General features: G+C 38.3%; 1 protein-coding gene across 1 annotated transcript; it reads left to right on the forward strand.

Moving 5' to 3' along the window:
- Positions 1 to 8,702: 8,702 nt before the first annotated feature.
- On the forward strand, positions 8,703 to 10,237 carry LOC149153051 (uncharacterized). The gene is made up of 4 exons (XM_089442863.1): positions 8,703 to 9,016; positions 9,156 to 9,280; positions 9,412 to 9,616; positions 9,702 to 10,237. Exons 1-4 carry the CDS (start codon positions 8,923 to 8,925, stop codon positions 9,863 to 9,865), a joined length of 588 nt encoding a protein of 195 aa, XP_089298989.1. The 5' UTR covers positions 8,703 to 8,922; the 3' UTR covers positions 9,866 to 10,237.
- Positions 10,238 to 15,792: the final 5,555 nt, after the last annotated feature.

Consider the following 15,792-nt stretch of genomic DNA (forward strand, 5'->3'; position numbering starts at 1 on the left):
TGTTAATTGATGGCCTGCTAAAATGTCATGCATCTCCTTTCTTTTGGTGGTGGGCATTTTCAACCTTTTAGCCCACTCCTTGAGCTCCCTTTAGGTCTCCTCATTTTTTCTTCCCACACAAAGAAAGGGGATCCTTCATGAACTTGCCAGTTCCAGGCCTTCGAGACCACCTCCTGGAATCCTTCTTGATGAATCCATAGAGAACTGAATCTAAAGGGAATGGGGTCAATATTTGCATCCAAGGAGAGCTAAAGCAGAATGGATTTATGGTCAGAGGTGTAGTTCAGCAGAATTTTACAGGTGGCCATTAGACCACAAGTCAAGAAGGAGGATTGGACTAGAAATATGTCCAAACGAGCAACAATGTGGCCGGGGCCTATCCTTTTGTTTGACCAGGTGAATTTCCCAGATGTGGGCTTGATATCCTCCAATTCCCAATCTAATATGAGATCTTCAACCCATTGTCTAGCTGGGTCCCTGACCAGTGAGCCCCCCTTTTTTCTCTTCTGCAGCTAGCATAACATTCAGATCACCTGCAATAATAATATTTTTTGGGTCATGCAAGAAAAGATAAGATTGGAGTGAGTCCCAACAAATTTTTTGCTTAGATGGTAATACCGGGGCATAAAGATTGAACATAATTACTTGGTGGCCAGATCCTTTATGGAGGAGCTTAGTGAGTAGCCAATGGGGGAAACATTCTTTGTGAATCAGATCATATTTGGAGCTATCCCAAAAGGAGGCAATCCCTCCAGAGGCGCCTCTAGTGCTGACTGCTCTCCCTTGGCCTTTATGCCAGAATGCTTTGCTTGCTTGGAGGAGTAGAAGGTCCTCCAGTTTTGTCTCCTAGATGAGAAGGATTTCAGGCGAGTACATCCTTACAATGTCTTTCAGAGCTTCTTCTTTCAACCTGCTGCCTAACCCTCTGCAATTCTAGGAGACGTATTTCATTATTTACTGGCTTGGAAGGTTGTGGCTCCTTTTGGAGCCTGACCATGCTTGCGCCTAGATCTAGTATTCATCATTCCTTTGAGAGTTTTCTGAGAGCCTTGGAAAACATCCAGATAAGTTTGTTCCTCTCTCTGTTTCTTCTTGGACTTTCGAGCCCTGGTTGACTTGATAGGAGTGACTTGTGAGCTGTTTGAATCTGAGACTCCATCTTCTAAATATCCCTCACAATCGGAGCCTAGACTGATGCGCTCCTCGTTTTCTTCTTTTTCCCCTTGTTCATCCTCTGATGGAGGAAGAGTTGACTTTGCCTCTGCTTCTTTCACTTTCTTCAATGTGTCTTCTGGTTCCTCTTGGGTTCTAATGGCATCTGTCTTTACCCCAAAGGAAGAACCCTCTTTTGGAACTTCTTTGGCTTTTGGTTTAGGCGGGGGCTTCACTAATGGCCCTGAATTTTTCTTCTCAGTTGGTTTTGGGACTGCCTTGCCCTTTTTTATTTCTTTCCATCCTTCTTCGTCCACTCTGTCCCTAGTTGGAGCTTTTGGGCAATTTCGTTGGAAGTGTCCATGTTCATGACAGGTTCTGCATTTGAAAGGCAGTTACTTGTAATCCAATTTTTGATAGTGATGCCATTCTCTGACTGTAAGTTTTATCGCTTCGGGCAGTCTAGCTTCCAAATCGACTTCCACATAGATTCTTGCGCAGGTATATTGGCCCTTGTTATCTACTTTGTTAATGAAACGGCCTAGGCCATTTCCAATCTTCTGCAAGGTGTGATAGCTCCAGTAATGGATCAGAAGATTGGGAAGTCGGACCTAGACTGGGACCTCTTTAGGTGTATTGATTGGGGGATCAAAGTCAGGGGTCCACTTATTAAGATGCAGACCCTGATTCCCCATAAAATATGGACCGTTTCTGAAAACCAAATCTCGATCTTCTTTGTAGGTGAACTAGAAAATGAAATACCCTCTTCCGACAACATAGCAGATCACATTGTTTTCCAGCTGGGGCCTCCAGTTGCATTGGATCCAGTCATCTGTTACTTTTGTAGAGGGTCAGCATCCCATAAATTGTCCTACCAACCCTCTGTCAGCTAGCGCTAGGGCGATTTTTATCGGTTGGTCTTCTGGCAGGGTGATCTCAGGAATTTCCTCCAATTTTTTGATGAATTTCGGGACTTCTGGAATCAAATGTTTCTTCCCTTTCTGCGAGAGCAATCTTCTGAATGCTTCTTCTGAAGAGATTGGTGGGGTGGGAGAAGGCTCCCCACCCGCAAGCGCACTCATGGCGGCGGCTACACTCCTCTGCGATCGCAAAACCCAGACACGGACGTTGTGCCACTAGCAGCACTAGCCAGAGGAGGGAGATAGAGCCCGATTGCGGGGAAGCCGGGAAGGATTAAGAGCCCAATAGCAGGGGCTGCCAGGCAGGGGGCCTGCGGAGGGCCGCGGGGGCCGAGGAAGCAGTGGCGCGGGAGCTCCAGTTCAGAATGCACGCGCAGATCAACCTGAAACTCAGCGCTGCCCTCCATTTTCATTCGAAGTGAAATATCTTATTAAACATAAGTTTGATCTAAAGTGGTCATTGTATTAAATATAAAGTTTTGTCTTAAAATATTTTTGTCTTAAAATATTTTTGTCTCAAAATGCTTTTGTCTTAAATATAAAATTTTGTCTTAAAATCATTTTGTCTTAAATTGTTTTTGTCTTAAGATAATTTTGTCTTAAACTATTTTTGTCTTAAATATAAAGTTTTGTCTTTAAATTTTTGTCTCAAACTACTTTTGTCTTAAATATAAAGTTTTGTCTTAAAATAATTTTGTCTTAAATTGTTTTTGTCTTAAAATAATTTTGTCTTAAACTATTTTTGTCTTAAATATAAAGTTTTGTCTTTAATTTTGTCTCAAACTACTTTTGTCTTAAATATAAAGTTTTGTCTCAAAATATTTTCGTCTTAAATTATTTTTTTCTTAAATATAAAGTTTTGTCTTAAAATATTTTTGTCTCAAACTACTTTTGTTTTAAAATATTTTTTTCTTAAACTATTTTTGTCTTAAATATAAAGTTTTGTCTTAAAATATTTTTGTCTCAAACTATTTTTGTCTTAAAGTCTATGTTTAAGACAAATCAATTGATATTAATTTTTAATGTAAAATAACTAAAATAAAAAATGAGTTTTTGAGAAAAATGATTTCTTTTGTCTTAAAAAAATGTCTCAAAAGTGCCCTTGGTGTAGTAGTGGTAGTGAACTAGGGGGTTAGAGTGGGGGCAGAGGCTCCCCTTCGTTGTGCCGATTGCGTAGTGGGGGGGTCACAGGGAAGGTGGCAGCCCCCCCTATTTGTGGGGTTTGAGGGGGGCGGGTAGCCCCCCTCTACGGGGTCCGGGGTTGCGCCCTGGGAAAAAAAATTTGAACCCTATATTAGGTTGGGCAAACCTACCTATGGTTTTCGGTCCATGGTTTTGGATGTGATGGTTTTCGGTCCATGGTATTGGATGCTTCGGCATGTATAAATATGTATTGTAACTTTGAAAGGAATATAATGAAAAATCAAGCTGGTAGTCCCGATTTTGGGATCCAGGGGAAATCTCTGTGTATATGTTTTTTATGTGTTATGCTCTCGCATTGTTTATTTTCTGTGTTTTTTAGAATTCGTATGCAGGTAATTTTTGTACGAGGTTAAAACCTACAAAAAATAAGAACACAGTAAGGGACATGAATTCCAAGTTGCATGTTAGTCAAACATATCCTAGTGGACATCACTGAATGTGTTTATGGCTAAAGGAAATTGGCAAAGGCAAAGGCATTAAAAAGGAAAAAGGTATTTTGGCACATTTATTTATGAAAATAAAGGAAAATAGGAGAAAAATGAGGTGAAAGGTCACATGTTGCATGTGAGGAGGAAAATGAAGGAAAATAATGGAAATTGAAGAAAAGAGAGGCCTAATTGATAAAAAGGCTTCTGAGGATCAGTGGGCAAGGCTTCGTGAGTGTAACCTTGGTTAGTTCAGTTTTGGATCTCTCTCATTACTCTCTCTCTCTCTCTCTCTCTCTCTTGGACACTTAGAATTTTCTTGGAGCTCTCTATCTTTGGAGCAAGGAAGGAAAGCAAGGATCAAGTAAGGAAGAGCAGGATCAAGCAGCTTCAACAAGAATACTTGCAGGTAACATATTCCATGTGTGATTTCCTAGTTGGTTTTAACATGCATGGCTTTACATGTTGGTGTATGGTTCTCTTGTTGTCAGTGGCATGGTTTTGTTGGGTTGTGATAGTGGTTTTCATCCTAGGCTTGCCTTTTTCTAGATGTCACGGTGTGTTGGGATGTTGATCTCAGTTTTGAGCTTTGGATTTGCTGGATGGATTTCAGAATCTGGGGTAGAGGTGCTCTCAAGGTTCATTCACAAAGGCCTAGGAATCCCTTGACTGATTTTCACGGGATACATGGTAAAGCTTGAGGGAGGTGTCTCGGTTTAGGGCCTAGTGATCTGGGATTGAATTGCGATAAAGCCTGAGAGACAAGGAGATAGAAAATTCCTTAAGGATAGTGATGGATTCCAGAAGGCATTCAAAGTTCAGTTCAATTTTTTGATGTGATCACGGATTGGTGAGGTTGGAGGTGGTTTAACCTTTGGATTCCCTTGGTTGTTTTTGGATTGGTTTATCCATGAGATCCCACATTCATGCTTGGAATATGGCACGGGGTGATTGGCTAAAAGAAATCTTTGGTTCATCCATGTCTACAGTCGGGTGGTACGTCAAAGTCTCGAACTTGGTCGGGCTTACCTATGTTTAATAAAAGTTAAGCTCTCTTTCTTTTTAACTTACTTATATGTGGATTTAATGGCTATTATCTCACTATTATTTCCATGGTTTTATGTTGGTTATAAGCATGGTTAATTGACTAGTTCACGTCATGGTTATTTCATGTTTTTACTTGTAATTGTTAAAATGATGGATGGAAAACCTAACTGATGTCATAAAATTTGAAGGGAGAAGGTGGTGATCTTTCTTGTCATGTCTCATAATATTTCTCAGTCATTCATGCTCTGGCTTGTATCCTAGACCTATAGATTGCATTGAAGCCAAGTGTTTGATAGAATGTCAGTCCTGGTTGGGGATGCTCAAGCCTAGTCCTAGAGTTAATTTTTGGTTTATTATTCTTGTCATTATGTGTCCAATACATTCTGGAAGATACAACAAGTTCTGGGCAATGGCTGGAATTCTGGGCTTTAAAAGTGCCTTAAATCCCACGAACTTTGGCATAGGTTTGCTGGAAGTAATCCCTGGACGTAGGCATGCAGGCTTGTGGGATGCCCATAGCATGGGAGTGTCTAGAGGTTTAATAGCTTAAAAACTCAGTGGGACCAAAGGGCATGATACCTGTGTGGTTGGGATGGTTGCTGGAGTGTTGTTATTCATGTGGAAGGTATTTTTGATGGGTTTCCATCGATTCCACTTCCTTAAGGATACCTAGGAGGTTGAATCTTATCATAGTGGCCTCTCGTCACATGTTTACCCTGGTTGGCCAGTTACTTGGGTATATATGGGAGGAGGGTGCTACAGAGGTAGCTAGGTTCACAACAAAATGCATGGTTTGTTGTAACAGAAAGCCTAGTAACATGAAACAAGGTCTCTACAATCCCTTGCCTATACCCACTCAACCTTGGGAAAGCATTTCCATGGAAATTTCAGGAGGTTTACCAATAATTAGGAAGGGACATGACTACTTGCTCATGGTAGTTAAGAGGTTCAACAAGATGTGTGTTCTAATTCTCTATAAAAAAAACATTAGTGGTAAAGAAATTACAGACTTGTTCTTTGGGCAGGTCTGGATGCACTTTGGGATATAAATGAGCATTGTTTCAGATGAAAAAAAAAATCTTAGTGCATTTTAGACTACATTGTGGGAGAATATAAACATTAATTTAAAGAGGTCTATCACATTCCATCCACAGACAGAGGGGCAAACATAAGTAGTCAACATGAATTTGGTTCAACTTTTGAGGGGTTACAATCAAAAGCATTCAAAGGATTTGAATGAAATTATGGTATATATACAAAAATCTTATAATAGAGCAGTCCACACTTCTATTTGTATGTACCCATTTGTAATTTTTTTGGATATTTTCCACCTTCACTTTTGGATGTTGCATGTTGCTAACAAGGAAGAGCAAGGGAGGATCTTGTAGGTGATTCCTTGGGCAATATTGTTTTTGAGAAGATTAGGCAGATCTATTTAGTAGTACATAAGATGTTATAGAAGTCGTAGGAAAAATACAAGGTCAGTCATGATCAACACAAAACAGAGAATTCATTCAAGGTGGGAGATAAAGTATGGTTACAGTTTAACAACAAGAGGCTATAGAGTCTTGGAAGGAACATGAAGACTCTACGATGAGGTCCCTTTGAGATATTGAGAAAGGTGGGAGATAACACATATAAAATCAATACCCCCATACTTGTGCATTTACTCAATGGTGAATGCAAAAAATTGGAAGCTTTATGAGCCTTCCAAGTTGGATCAGGAAGAGGAATAAATCCTCCCTTCCATAAAGTATTTGGCACCATATGCTCAAGAAGAGTTGACAAAGGATACAGTTTTGTAGAAGAGGTCCACAACAACAAGACAGGGGTATCATGACCTTCGGAAATTTGGGTTGAAATGATAGCTTCCAAGCAAGGCTAAATAATACTTTAGGGAGAAGGTATAGGAAAAAAATTCTCACCTCATTCAATAGAATCTTTTGAGGACCAAAATCCTCCCAAAATGGGGAGTTATGATCTAGAATAGACCACTATATTATTTTTCATCCATTTCAGTGCTTTCAAAGTGGAAAAGGTGGGGGAATCAACTCACAAGACTATTTTATTGATTTGTCCCATTTTGTCGAATTGGAGTCAGAGATATTTTAGAAGTAGCATGAGGAATTAACGACATTTAATTGGTGATAAAATTTTACCACTTAAGCACAACACCCCCTAGCTCTATTCTACACACAAGTACCTTTCTGACGATGCAAGAATTGCCTCAATCAGAGTCCACATGCAAAATTTATGCCACCCAAAAGTTGAACTTCATGTTTTTACTACCCTAATTTGAGGGGATGCATGTCGGCCCCCATTATTCATGGAAAAGGGGGTAGTAATGTGATCATAATGAAGAAGACTATATAAGAGTAAATATTGTAACTCTAGATAAGGGTTGAAAGAGTCAAAATTAATCACTAGTAGGCTATTGGGTAGGGTGATAATCGGGCCTATTTGAGTGCATTTTGTTCCATAGATGGGCAGAGTAGTTGAGAGTGCATAGAAAGAGAGCAAACATAGAGGTTTTGTGCACTATAGCAACCCATGGGCCACATATCTCACTCATTGATACTTGCATCCATTTCTGTTTAGAGAAAAAGAGAGTAGAGCAACCTCACATTTCAGTTGGATTTTCTCTCACAAGGGTTTACCTGATCATATCTTTTGTTATTATGATTATGAGTGATTTTATTTTTCTTCGTTCTTTATTTTCTGCATTTTACATATTGCATGCATGAAAACAATAACTTAATAAATCCATAAATCTAAAGAAAATAACCCTCATTGAATAGATTTTAGAATTTAAATATAATTATATCAAATTTATTTTGACAAGCTCTCTAGTAGAACATCCACGACAATTTATAAATCATATATATATGAAATTATATAAACTATTAAGAACAAAGGAATTGAGAATGACTCTATAACATTGATCCTTATTTTTAATATACCATAATATAATTTTGAGTTGCCTAATATATAACATAACTCCATATACATAAAACCATTTTAACCCAATACTCCTATAAACATAAAACTCTCTACCACTCAATCTTTTTAATATTCATCACACTTAATAAATCTATAATTAAAATAAATATTTACCAATATTAAATTTTAAAATATCATCTTATATTATAATATAATTTTATTTACAAATAAAAATAATATAATAAAAATAAATAACATTATTCAAAAGTAATTATACGAATCGTTAATATTAATAAAAAATTAATTACTACACATAATTTATTATATTTAACCGTTAATTGAGATATTTTGAACACATTTGCTCTCCTTCTAAGTTACGGCATCCACTCAAATGCATAAAGCTTCCTACTAGGTTACGCAATGCTACCATATGCATAATGCTTCTTTGTGATGCAATCAACTTAGTACCCGGACCCTTTTGTTATTTATGCCTTGAACATCTCTTCTCTACTTTATAGTATTTCATATTCTATTATATATTTTGAAAATGATATTGTCTTATCGTAGCATACCATGAGTCCATTCTAGAATGATGGGTGCAAAAGAAACGTGCAATTAGATATTTCTTGTTATTAACACGTGACTTTAATCTCTCACATTAGTATTTATGTGATGTGCCATCAACCTCACTACCGACTCTCCATGGATAGTTGGTCTTCTTCCAATTTGACCACACTAATTAATATATTGTCACCAATTTTGACTTTAACAGTAGAAGGAAAATGGTGACGGAATATATTATTACTCATTTTGACTTTAAGAGTAAGGAAGGGGACTCGTGGATGAGAAATGGGAACTCCAAACTTGTAGGCGCATAAAGTCGTTGAGCCTGTCGCAGACATAAGAACCACACCCAATTATATAAAATGAGCCGTGATTTGTGGAGGAAAAGGGTATCCATATTCCATACGTCACAAATACTCTTTCGTCGTTGCCAACTTTGAACGCACCTTCGGTCCTTCCTTGTGGGGGCATAGGGGTGTGCAATGGCCTCACGCCTTCAGTCCTTCCTTGTGGGGGCATAGGGGTGTGCAATGGCCTCACGGTATAATAAATATACAGCTTCATTCTCATTCTCAACCACACCTACAACCTCGCTGACGTTAAAGAGCTCAGCTGATTGGGTTGGTTTCTCTCAACAAAGTTCAGAACCAGTGTATTGTTTCTGAGTAGAGATGGCTGCCACCAACCCCATTCATGCTGCACGCTCATCCTCCTGTATAATTGCCCTCATCATATTAATGGCGATTACCGTGCATGGAGTACAGAGTGCGTTCTAATTTCATCTATTTATGTCTTGTTCTTGATCCGTTACTCTTTGTTATACCATTTACTCGCTGTTTGAAATAGTCATTGGATTAATCACAAAGTAGTTAATATGTTGGGGTGATGTGCTGTATGTGTTCAGGCGCCATTGTCAAGTGCGAGGAGCTTCCCGTGGAACTCTGCGCCTTCTCTGTCTCATCGTCTGGTAATAGATGTGTGCTCGAGAAGGATGTAATGAATGACGGCACCTTGCAATATCAATGCCAGGTATCTTTTAATTATTAACGTCTTCAGTCTTAAAAACCTCATATCACTCAACTAGCACTGTTAATAGATACTTCATTAGTGTGGATCATAATGTTGAGAAAGACTAACAATAATTGGTTATGCATCATTAGTCATCGGTTGTGATGGTGGAGAAAATGGTGGGATGGATCGAAAGCGAGGAGTGCATAAGTGCGTGCGGCTTGGAACGGATGGCTGTGGGAATGTCCACCGATTCTCTACACGAACCGGAATTTAGTACCAAGTTTTGTTCTTCCAAGTGCCGCGGCAATTGCCCCAACATCGTCAATCTATATGTCAATCTCGCTGCAGGAGAAGGTGGGTCCCTCAGATCCCCTTTCTTCTGATCTCAACAATTCATTTTAAGAATTTTCCTAATGGATTTGAGGCATGGTTTTGGCAGGAATATCTCTATCGAGTATGTGCGAATCTGAGGAAAGAAAATCTCGCAATCTGATCAAGAAAACGGAGTCAAGTTTGTCAAAATCAAAGTCAAGCACCCATTCCAAATCGTTTAGATCCCTGGATCCAAAGGCAACCGCAAAACTGAGTCGGAAGTTGCTGTAATTGCACTCTCATCCATAGGTACACGATTATTATTAAGTAATTCCATGGAGAAAAGTAGGATTATTCGGCGGTTCGAATCGATTCTTGGATTAATACGCCAACGCCAATTCGAAGTTCTGTAATTCGGTCGAATTGACCGAAAATTCGAATATTCGGCGGTTCGATTCGGTTCTTGTATTAATACGCCAATTCAAAGTTTTGTCTGGGATACTGTTCAAGGATCAATACAGGGAGGCAGAGCATATTCCCAATAGAATTGTTAATTTCTTGTGGTCAATATACTTTTCAGAGACTCTTCCAGGAGATGACATGCTGTTGCCCGTAAATATTGAATGTTAATGCTAATGCTAGTTGATTTTTTATACAAAGAGATTTTGCAAAGTAAATTTAGTGTTGTTGATGAAAAGTGTAATAATCTATGGCTTATGATGTATAGCAGTTTAAGCTATCCAGAAAATGGGGTTTGTAGAATATGAGCATATGTGTGATATGCAAATTATAAATCTGGGGTTTGTAAAATATTGGCATAGGTGTGATATGCAGAGTATAATTCTATAACGACTATACAGATTATATGTATGTGTAGTATATTTATTAAATAAAACTAAAAACATCTTATTAAAGGGAATATCTTTATGATTTTTTGGGTGGATTTTCTTGATTGGAAATTTGGATGAGTACTGAATTGTAATATTTAACATTACATCCATAAATCAGTGTAAGATCTAAAAATTTTTATAAAGAGATCAAATAATTTAAAGAATAATGAAAAATATTTCATTGCTTGAACACAATATGTTGTATATCAATTTAATTTATGGGAGTAATGAAAATTTCTTGAAATGGCTAGAAGATAAGACGTACAACACAACAAATAAGGATGATACATAAGCTTACAAGTTCTAAGGTTTCTTTATTAGAACCCTAACACTCCTCATAAGCGAAACTTAGGAAGGAGAAAAAAAATGGGTTATGGCAACAAGGTTTGTAGGTACCCATGTACAACCTCTCATAAGTAGAGAAAAAGAGAAACCCATATGAAAAAAATCCCCCCCCCCCCCTCGAAAATAGAGCACATAAGAGGGCAAAGAAAGAAAGAGTAAAAATCGGAGGTGAAGGAAGGAGGACTCAAGATGAACCCCCATGGACAACTTCCTTCACTCCAAGCATTTTCCATAGCTAAAGAAATCTTGGCGATGCCAAGGAATTTGTGAAAATATCTAATACTTATTCTTCAATAGGTACATACTTCAAGCTAAGAATACTATCTTAAATAAGTTGGTGAATGAAGTGCATATGGATCTCAATGTGTTTGGTTCTTTGGTGTTCCACAAGATTTCTAGAAATATGTATTGCACTTTGATTAGCACACCAAAGAAAAGTGTTTGATCTAGCTGAAATCCAAACTCAACAAATAACTATTGCAACTAAAGAACTATTTGAGTTGTGAGAACTACAACTTTATACTTAGCTTCTATTGTAGATAATGCAATTGTTGGCTATTGCTTAAGGTGGACTTTCGCTCATCCATTGATCCAACCCAATAAAAATATATGAAATCCACAAGCTTAACAGAACCAATAGTATACTGAATGCCAAAATTGAAAGTTCCCTGAATATATCTCAGAATATGCTTTGTTGCATTCCAGTGACTCTAGTGAGGATCTTAAGAGAATCTAGAAACTAGCTCTATTGCATAAGCAATGTGAGCTTGGGTGTGTTTCAAATAGAGTAGTCTGACAACTAGTTGGCAATACAATGTAGGATTCACCTGCTGTGAGGTGCAACTAGTGGTAAGAGTAACACTCGATTGAAATGAGTAAGTGCAAGCTTAAGATTAGCCATGCTAAAGCATTGAATTAAATCAAGGGCATATTTTTGCTAGAATATGGTGGTACCTTCTTAAGATTGGTGAATCTACAAGCCAAAAAAACTAATATAGTAGAATAAGATCCATCACAGCAAATTGTCCCATCAATACTTCCTTAACATTTTGAATCATAGATGAAGAACTCACTGTGAGGATGAAATCATCCGTATACAAAACTAGAATCAATAAATTTGATCCTTGTCTATGAGTATAAATAGTAGGATCAGAATGATAAGCGTTGAACCGAGAAACTAGTAGAAAATTGTCCATGTTCTCATACCAAGCTCTAGTAGTTTCATTGAGACCATACAAGGAACACCAAAGTTATATAGGGGTGTTTTTACAACCTAAAAGTGTTGCAACAACACAAAAGGGGTGTTATAGAAACTATCTTTTACTACTTCTTCGAGAGTATTTGCTTAAGCCTGCCTGAAGTGATTCTCATGGATTCCCACATATTAGCATAAAAAGGTAAATTACTTCCTAAATACATAAGAATGAGCATTAGGTTACAACAACAAAAAAGGGTGTTGTAACACCTATCCTTTACTGTTTGTTCAAGAGTATTTTCCTGAACCTACCTAAAGTGATTTTCATGGATTATCAGAGCTTAGCATAAAAGAGAAAATTCATTCCTAAATACATAAGAATGAACATTAAAGTAACATAATTAGAATATAATTGTACCTGGATAAAATGCATTTGTATGAGAAAAATTGGTAAAGGGGTGATATGAAAATGAGAAAAGGTACTAAAAATGATGTTCAATGGGTGTGCCAAAAGGTAATCTATAAATATTAATTTATTATGTAAATACGTAGATAGGAGGTGATGGGGAGCAGTGAATCCATAAATTCTTATGTATAGAGTTGTATAATTGTGCTCTATCATGTTGCAGTGACATGTTGCAACATTGTACTCTATTCATGTTGCGTTGGATGGAGTTGTGGAACCTACTCTTAAGTCATGTTGCAGGAGTAGGAGTTTTAGTACTTGTATCATAGTCATGTTGCAACAATAAAATACCTAGGGTGTTATAGTGATATAGAGGTGTTGTTGCAACCTGAAAGTGTTGCAACAATAGAAAAGGGCATTGCAACAATTGTTATTTACTATTACTTCAAGAGTATCTACTAGAACCCACTTGAAGTGATTCTCATAGATTCCCCCATATTAGCATAAAAAAGGAAAATTCCTTCCTAAATACATAAGAATGAACATTAGGTTGCAACAACAAAAAAGGGTGTTGCAACAACTATCCTTTGTTGTTGCTTCAAGAGTATTTTCCTCAACCCGATTAAAGTGATTCTCATGTATTCTCATAGGTTAGCATAAAAAAGGAAAATTCCTTCCTAAGTGACATAAGAATGAAATTTAAAGTAAAATAATTAAAAGATAATTATACCTTGATAAAAATGCATAGGTATGGGGAAAATAGGCAATGGGGTGGTATGAAAATGGAAAAAGATACTAAAAAGGGTGTTGGATGGGTCTACCAAAAGCTAATCTATATGGTTATAAGTAGTACCTAACTAAGGAGAGGGTTGTACCTCCTTAGGTAGGGCACTATTTATGAAAGTAGCAAAATGCCTACTTTAGTAGCACACCATTCACACATAACTGAGGAGGGGGTTGTACCTCCTTAGTTAAGGCACTATTTATGAAAATATTAGAACACCTAATTTAGTAGCACACCATTCACACATACCATAATAAAAGTGGAACAAAACCATGAACTTTGTATTAGTTGAAATTCAAAATGCAAATTATAATTAATTCATCCTCTTGTAGCTCAAGTAGAGCAGGATTCTTCTATACACAACACTGTAGACTTAATTTGATTAAAATATCAAGGGACAACCATGAGAATATTCAAATTCTTAGGTTGTTCCTTCTCGGTTATAAGAATTTCACAAAAGAGTAGAAAAAACAGACATATATTAACTCATTCAGTTATTGTCATAGGTGGCAGCTAGGTCAATATTCTATGTAGGCCAACCTTTCTTGCTAGGAAACCAACTCCTCTTGTCAGTTCTTTCATTAGGTCGCCAAATGGTCAACATAAAATCTGTTGATGACCATTGTGTGGTTGGCGGTTGGTTGGTGGTGCACCATATTGGTTGTCCTTGATTTGTAGCAGTTGTCATCGATGGTCAATTTCCAGGGTGTTGCAACATAGGTTTTATAGGGCTTGTAATGGTATGTTACAATAATGAAGTCGCAACATTGTGTTCTGTTGTATTATAGCAATGGAGTTGCATCACTGTGCTCTATCATATTGTAACGACGTGTTGAAACATTATAGACTATTCATGTTGTATCGGCTAGAGTTGTCGAACCTGCTCTGTAGTCATGTTTGAATAATGGGAGTTGCAGCACTTGCATGTTGATTGTGTTACAACAAGGATGTACGTAGGGTATTCCAGTAGGAACATGAGGTATTTTTCCTACATTTTCACGTTGTAGAAAAGGGAGGGTCCCCCACAGTTGAGTGCGGATTCTACTAACAATCTAAGCTAAATCTTTTAAACTTCTATCTTGTCCAACTATCTATAGAGCTTGAATATTTTTTCTACTTCCTCCTTCATATTTTTTTTTTTTGTAAGTCAGATAGATATATTATGAAACAAAAATATTGTACAAAAATATGCAGAGGCAGATCGAGACCTGATGAAGACAAATCCAAAGACACAAGACTCTAGCCCTAAGACAACCAGAAACTATGATATTTCAAAAGCTATCCGCACACCGCGCAGGGTGGCCTTATCCCTTTATCTTCTACGCATATCTATAACAAAGATAAACCTTGAACTGCATCACTGTAACTGGTACACTATCAGGATGAGACAAAATTATAGTTCAAGACCTTAGACAGACACCAGACAAAAGCCATAAAGGCCTACAGAAACAGACAACAGACAAAGCCAGAGAGATGGCACAGACATGACAATAGACAAGGCCGAAGAGATGGCACCAACAAACCCGATTCACTGCGGGGGCATTCCATATCTGCTTGCAATGTCCAAACCTTGTTCCAGGACATGCCTGTCCACTCTTTCCAGCATGGATCGGTAGTTGTTAAGTTCCTTCGGCGGTGCTTGCTGCTTGCTGTCAGAGCTCGGTGGATCCGGACATATGGTCTTCCGGAGAATTTGGATAAGCAGAGTTAATTTCTTATTGACCGTTTCCGCCTTATCATACACAGCTGAAATTTTATCATCCAACGCTCCGCAAATCTCCAGCAGACTATTTAGTTGGGCTTCAGATATATGGTTTTCCCCTTGAGACTTCTGGTTCCCAGCTTCCATGGAATCCAGAGCTTTCGCCAAAAGGGTCTTGACCCGCCAGCTTTCTACTTGTGTGCGCATGAATTGGGTGGCACGCTTGGATGCAGTGCCTGGGTCGATCAACCAATCTACCTCCCTAGCGATTTCCTCCTCATTGCGCGGCTGTTCCTCCACCTTTACCGCAGCCTCCATCTCCTCAATTCTTCGTTTGTTTCTAGTAGTTGTTCGAGTTTCATATGCGCTCCTTGCAGCCCGGAGCTCCTGGTTTGCGCTGATGCTCCGGCAATTCCCAGTATCCATATCTTTCCTGTTACCCGTCGCTTGAATCGCAGCTCGGACTCGAGAACAATTGCAACCCACAGAAATGCCTTTAGAAGAAGTGAATGAAACGTTGCTCCAGCAGTTGGTTAAATAACTCTTCGCCATGAGGTTTCCCACGCTGTGCCTCGCCTCCCGAAACATCGTGGGAGTACTGCTATCATAGTTCCTGTGGGTGGTCGTAAAAGCTGCGTGATGTCGCCTGCTATACAAATAAATGTTGCTCATGCCTTGATGAGTAAACTCGTGCCAAATGTCGATCCTGCCGAGGGGGCAACTGCAGTAGTCCCTTCGAAATATCCACTTGAAGATGTGCTTTCTGTGCACCCTTTGTTGCCATAAATGCATATGCCTGGCTTGTCCTTTCGATTTGTGCCAACCTTCGCTACTCATATCGTCTCTTGAGTATTTCATCATGAGGGCCGATATAGTCTGCCGCTTTCCGGTTAAGC

The sequence above is a fragment of the Pinus tabuliformis genome, chromosome 9 (genome assembly GCF_031772625.1).
Source record: "Pinus tabuliformis cultivar Carrire ecotype Pingquan chromosome 9, CPIR1, whole genome shotgun sequence".
Lineage (NCBI taxonomy): Eukaryota > Viridiplantae > Streptophyta > Pinopsida > Pinales > Pinaceae > Pinus > Pinus tabuliformis.